Genomic DNA, 6,792 nt, shown 5'->3' with positions numbered 1-6,792 from the left:
AATTAGGATTGATGATACTCTCCCTACAGTAATGCTTGTGGGAGAACTTGAAAAAAGGTTTGTCTTGTACTATCAGCCATGTACATGCTAAGAATAATTTTTTGTGGTCTGATTTCTTAAGTAGGAAAAGAGTTAAACTGAATCACAGATGAACATCAGATGTGAGCCCCAAGAGCCGTAGCCTAGAGTACTGAGAATATTTATCTTTGAGGCAAAAATCAGTTTTCAGCCTGCATTTTAAATCTAAAATTACGTTTTTCTACATCCCTCTAGGCAAACCTCTTTGTCCTTATATGTGCTTTTCATGGTTTAATTTTTCTCTCTTCTGAGAAAAAGTTTAACCAAGAAAGCTCTACTGCATAGTTTTAGAATAATGTATCTTCTTAAGGACTGTGCCAGTAAAAAAACTTTTCTTCAAATCTCCGTCCTACTTATCTTCCATAGAGACTTCCTTTTTTTGAGAATTGGTCACTTTTCCTTTTGGGAGTTTTTTATAACTTGACATGCAAAGACTTCCAAGATGATAAAAGATAGGAATAACAGATAAAAAGAGTTTAAACCTTCTCTTTCTTCTTTTTTTTTTTTTTTTATGCATACATACATTTTTAAAAGTTAAAAAGAGCTGTTCTTTGTGATAGATTGTTACAGTAATATTTTATAAAATCTTGCTGATTGGAAACAGTTTTGTTTTTCCTTAAATTGGGTTATTTTCTTAAAATAACATGAATTTATGCTGAAGAACCTAAGACAAATATTAAGATCTCAGTTTTTACTTTGAAATGGTGTTCACTAATAAAGAATCCAGCAATTTGAAGGATTTATAAAGAGAGATGTAGCTCTGAGTTTGTTTCTCTTGCTAAGTAAATAAACTCATAAATATCTGTTTATGACATCTGGAATGTTATTTGGAAGTTTAAATTCCAATTTGTTGAATAGAATTATTTCTGTGTTTATCCAAGATCTTCCTCTTTCTGTCTCTACGTGTAAATACCACAGTATTGACCATCAAAATGTTTCTCGTGGTCCAGAATGTGACAAAATGTAGAATATATGATGCAGACTGTGTCAAGCCTTTAGCCGTAGCATTCTGTGTTTATGTGTATAACTGTTTACGATTTTGTTGCATTTACTAGGTTTGCTGGGATGGGTAATCTTCTTAAGGTCCTTACCAGGGAAATTGAAAACTATCCACATTTTTTCCTGGATTTTGAAAGTAAGTTCAAACAATTACAAAACAATGAGAGATTCTTTTCCCTGACTTAACAGCAAACTGAGGAAAAACTTTTAATATCTAATTGCTTAGAGTGTGTATTTTCCACCACAACCAATCTGTCCAAGTCCTTGTCTCTATAATCTTGTTCACTCAGGACTCCTTTTCTCTTCCTTTTCTATTTTTCAGGAACCAAATGGGAAATCTTTTAAAAGTTCTCACTTGCACAGAGCTTGATCAGGGGCCAAATTTTTTCCTTGACTTTGAAAGTGAGCAAAGCTTCTTGCCTGGCTTGCCTTCTTTGCTTATTATTTCCTAATAAAGTGCATGCGCTCACGCATCATAAAGCAATTCAAAAGGGATTTGCAAACAAATCAAATTACACTTCAGTAGAATACTGCTTTTTGATATTTGTAGAACCATACAAAATTGCTTGAATTCATTCTGAGCAGAGAAAGGGACAGAAAGGTAGATATGCAAGTAAAACTTACCTTGAGTTAAATTCAAAACATTTGTGAGCCATTGTTAAATGTACATATGAATTAACTCAGCCTTGGCTTTCTTTAACAAGTCAGGGTTAAAAAAATTATGATTCTTTTTTGAACGGAAATACCTGTTTGAAATAAAAAGCTGAAAAAATATAAGCAGTGGAGGTGTCACTATTTTTGCTTGGTTCAGTGATGATTTAACTGGGAATATAGTTTCTAAAAAGTAGCAAAGGGCTCAAAGTGTACGCGCTTGATTGCATCTCTCTTAATTGCATGGTTATGAGTTTGCAGAACTGCATTCTAATTTCCTTGTCATATCTATATTTCATTCAAAGCTGTTTCACTTTTGCTGATTATATTTTCCCTGCATGTACTTCTAGACATTCTCATCAAATCCTTTAATATGGCTTTAATCTTTCTTCACTACATACATGAAATGCTTTTTATTTAAAACACTAACAGTGTGTGATGTTTTGTCTCTTAATACCTCTCTTCTAAAAAAAAATAAAAAAAAAAGTTTTGAGAAAAGCCAGTGTCTTTAAAATAGCTTTCTTTTGTAGCATTGGTTTAAGAGAGCATTTCAGGTGTTTAGACACATATTTTGTCATCTTGAAATAGTTTTGTTCTTGCATTATTTATTCCTGAATTATTTTTCTGAAAAAAGTAACTGACATGCTCTAAGTGTTTGTGTGTGCACTCTGAAGCGCTACTTCAAAAAGTCAGCTAGAGTGTATGACTGTAACTGTGCTCATATGTTTTCATCTAGATCATAATTACCTCATTATGAAGAATCAGTTTTAATTGATGGAAAAAAGTTAATTGGTTAGTTTGGGTTTAGGACAAGGTACTGTGAGCCGTGTATCCCTCATTCTCTATCACTTGAAAATTTTATTGTCATCCTGGGATATTAAACGTTTATCCAAACCACCACTTAATTTTATTTTTTCATCAAACTTTTGAAGGCCTTGTACTCTGTGGCTTAGCCAAGATACTGCAAAAGCTTTCAGCTGATCTGATATTCCAGATTTAATCAGTCCTACTGTGGCCTGGATGATAAGAAAGTGTTCCTGGCCTGAGCTGCAGGAGAGAGGTGGTCTGGCAGTGGGAAGCCTTGGCAGAGGTGGTGGTGAGCAGGGTTTGTTGCCTTGGCAGTGAACGTTGGTTTTTGTTCTAAAGGCACATGTCCAAGGACTGAATGGGTTGAAGTGCCCTCTCCCAAGGGAGGTCCAGTGGTCAGGGCACACTAGTCAGGCATAACTACATGCAGAGGAATGAAACTGTCACCTCCAGATTTCAGTGGGTTTGGTGCTCGTGAGTGGAAGTTTAAAATGTTTTTCCTGTGAAATACAGTCTCAGAGTTTTTTACTGACACAAAATCTGTATTGGGTCAAAGGGATGTGACTGAAGATGGCTGTGGTTGTGTGCTTTGGTCTCCTTTAACTGGCCATCTTACAGTGCAGAGGGACACTCTCAGTGGACATAGGTCAGTCTGGTGTGTGTGGTGTGTGCTTGCTGGAGGTGTGACTTTCTGTGGCCTGAGCTGTCAGTTTGAACTCATGGATGAAAATGGTCACTGCAGTTGGCCATTTGGAGGATGAGGGATATGCTGAGCTGATGTGTTTACTGTATTCATGATTTGCATTAGCATATTGCTTTCTAGGATTTGTGTGCTTTTTCATTAGGCAGGAGCTTAAGTGTCAAAGTAAATATGTCACCACTGCTTCTGAAATGTTGACAGAGGTTTTGGATATTCCTGCCCTGGCATTTTTTTGCTGTTCTTCATTTTGGTATGTATTGTATCTGAAAGGAGGGGGTGTGACATACTTCTCCCTGCTATGTATACAATTTGTCACACAAATGCTGCTTAAAAAACCAGAAACAGCCTTTTTCCTCCTATGCAGGGGAAGAACAGATACAATATGTCTCCGTGCCTCAAAAAAGCAGAGGCTTTAATGTGTTTATGTAAAGAAAGTGGGAAAATAACATTAAGGTGTCAACTTCATTTGACAGTTGATTTAATCTGTGCTGTTCCCAAGGGGGTCATCCCGTGGGTGATGGTTGGTCACGTCTCATATCCTTGTGCTAGAATTGAGATGAACAAACACACAATTGCACCCATCATGAATGACAGCTGTGTGGGAAAATTAACTTACTAAAAATTAGACCCCACCAAATTACCACCTTCCCTCTCTCCCCCACCTGCTAAGTACTTGTCCAGTCAGGTCAGAGTGATGAGGATGATGGTGTGGTTGGAGGAGCCCTAACAGTGGCACATGAATGGGAACAGAAATGCAGGAGAGGATGGCAAGCACTTGTATGGATGAAGATTTATTTATGGATTGGATTTTATTTATTATAGATAGCTTATATCAGTGTAGTAGCTTTTTATTATCTTAATTTCCCTTATTATCCTTAACTAACACATTTTAGAGGCAAGGATGAGTCGTTCTGTGCAACAAAAATGAAATTATTTTCTTGTTAATTACTCTTCCCCAGGGCAGAATTCTGGTTTGCTGAAAAATTTGAGGAGAACAATCTTGTATTGCATCTTTTGAAAAATTCCATTATGGGTTTTTGTTTGTTTAAAATGTACTTAGTGGCAAGTTGCTTTTCATCAGCTGCATGCTCACTTTGCTCGTACATATTTTTCAGCAGCCTGATTTTTTCATATTTAACCTTTAAGCATCTCTTCCATTGAATTCTTGAGGTCTTGAAAAATGGGCAAATAGAAACAGGAACACTTAGAAAAATTAACTGTTTTCAATGTATTGTTACTTTTTCAAATTCTGCCTTGTGCTATATTTGCAAATGGGAAGGAATCATGAAAGAAAAAGAAACAAGTTTCGAAATTTCACCCTAAATTTTTTGTTGTTGGGGGTTTTTGGATTTGGTTTTTTTTTTAAATAGATATTTTAATTTTTCCCTATAAAAGTTTACGTTAAAAAAAAAAAAACAAACACAAAAACATCTCTTTTCCTGCAGCTGTCCACATCATCAGTTTCAATTCTTTTTGACACCTGTTGCTTACATTATTCTTCAATCCAAACTGGGAACCAGCTTTTATAACATCATGGTCGTGCTTGAAAAAACTTGAATCCAGATTAATTTTGGTTAATGTTGCATAGCAAAAGCAGTTCTGTTTGCTCCCCAGTATTAATTTTAGAGTTAGGCAGTTACTCTGGATCTCTCCAAGAAGCAATTGGAAGAAACATTCAGTCCAGCCTTGAAAGCAAATGAGAAATGGGAATTGTGGTCAGGTGGGGAATAATGTTCTCCTGTGCAGGTGGAAAAGCCTTTTCTTTGAGGTGAATTGCAAACTGTATGTATTTAGCCAAATTACTCTTTTGAAGGTCTACTGAAAGGTTTACACAAAGAAAAGGAATTTCATGCTTCCTGGAAAGTGCACCATATTGCTGTTTTATACTGGAGTCTTGGTGTGGGTATTTTTAATCAAACTGCTACCTATTGGATTTGATTATATACCAGTTACTTTACCTTAAGTCCTTCTTAGCTCTCAACTTGAAAAATAATGTTAGGAAGAGAGAGTGCCTGACAGGTCTTGAGAGTCGTGGGTTTCAGGATTTCACGAGCCCACAGGGTGAATTCTCTTGAAATGGATTTTGTCAGTTCAAGAACTGTTTTGTTCTTTAGATGTTGACCTTATTTAAATTACTCACAGATAAATGAATTCTGGGTATTTGAACTCTTTGCATAGCAGCTTACAATTGCTCTTTTTTGCAGAAAATGTATTGTCAAATTACTGCCGCCTTTTTCAGGCAGAGTAAACAAATAATTCCACATGAATTCTTGGAAATAATTTGAAGATTGAGGCAACAACAATTTATTTTGAACCTAAAAGACTAAAATTTATAGATTATTGGGAGGAGGTGTCCTTAAGTGACATCTTCAGTCCCATCCTCTCCTCAAATACCTTGTATAAGACCAAACTCTCTAATCTTAACGTGAGCAGGTTCCTTTTTTTCTTAAATGTTAGCTGGGTGGTCTTTACCTGATCCTTATTTAATACCTCTCATAGCCCCTATGAATCTTATTTCTAAGGTTACCCCTCATCCCCAGAAAGATTCATAAAATTTTCAGTTATTGTTCATGTATGATTAAAAGGGTCTATTACTAGAACATGTCTGGCAGCAAAACAACTACCCACTTTTCACATAATAGGATATTAATTAATACCCTTGCTGCACAGACAGCAAGGCTGGGGATATGATCTGGAGCCAGCCTGCAGGAAATTGCACTCAACTCCTGTGTAGAATGCCCTAAGCAGGAGCTACAGCTCACCTGGAGAGAGGCTGGGTGTCCATTCCATGTCCAAAACAGAGCTGAGCATGGCGCTGCCATCCTTGGCACAGGCCCTTCCTGTAGGATGAAATTCAAAAACCCATTGCAGCCTGGGTAGGGTACTGATGCTGTCCAATACTAGGGTTTTTTAATATATGGAGTATAGCAGTTTCTGGTACACTCTAAAGTGTATTTCTCACTGTAGTTTGCTCTTTGCTAGGAGTTTTTCATGTAATTTTGTGCCAAACTGGCATGGAAAAATTATTGTCATAGTGACAAACTTGAAATAGGACTTTAGCATTATGCAGTTAAATATGTGTACTGCTGTCTTAACTTGCTGGCTGATGGAATTATTGGCCACCTTCAGCAGTGGACATGAAAAGCTGAAAGCAGAGCCTTTGAGAGCTCTTGTTTAACTTGCTTTCTTTTGCTATGTTGCTGAGGCCAGAAGGGTATGGTATTTTTATTACAAGTATGATTCCATATCCACTGAAATGGAAGCGCTAACCAGCCTCAGTGGGAATCTTCTTAACCACACAAGGGTGGAGTAAAGTTCTGAGCTTTTGGTCTGCATTTCAGATTCAGAAAGGGTGTGTGAGTTTGAAGTGCTTCTTTTAGTACTGTTTTGTTATCTCTTCGTTAAAATTAATTACTGAGATACTGTTATACTTCATTTTGTATCAGTAAAGGCTTCATATCCTTTCTATATTTAATCTTGTCCTATGAGTACTACTGTCTTACCTCCCTAGCAGTTTCTAATACAGGACAAGGTGGATATCTTGCACTGCTAGAGGA

General features: G+C 36.6%; 1 protein-coding gene across 11 annotated transcripts in view; it reads left to right on the top strand.

Annotated features, from left to right (window-relative positions):
- Positions 1–6,792, top strand: part of FAM49A (family with sequence similarity 49 member A) — a 54,292-nt gene that overhangs the window by 34,806 nt on the left and 12,694 nt on the right. For 6 of the 11 annotated variants that reach the window (XM_027907778.1, XM_027907780.1, XM_027907781.1 and 3 more), the window contains one exon: positions 1,400–1,479. The exons of 1 other annotated variant lie outside the window; for it this stretch is intronic. In XM_027907778.1, the coding sequence (XP_027763579.1) occupies positions 1,407–1,479 (73 nt within the window). In that variant the 5' untranslated portion in view covers positions 1,400–1,406. Of the gene's footprint in view, positions 1–1,133; positions 1,214–1,399; positions 1,480–6,792 lie in introns of those variants that run through there. 4 more of the 11 variants (XM_027907782.1, XM_027907783.1, XM_027907785.1 and 1 more) reach the window with 2 other exon arrangements.

Source organism: Empidonax traillii, unplaced genomic scaffold, assembly GCF_003031625.1.
Source record: "Empidonax traillii isolate 1590-97213 ecotype Southwest subspecies unplaced genomic scaffold, ASM303162v1 scaffold1544:size148901, whole genome shotgun sequence".
In the NCBI taxonomy this organism is placed as follows: domain Eukaryota; kingdom Metazoa; phylum Chordata; class Aves; order Passeriformes; family Tyrannidae; genus Empidonax; species Empidonax traillii.
This window is presented reverse-complemented; position numbering and strand designations above follow the sequence as displayed.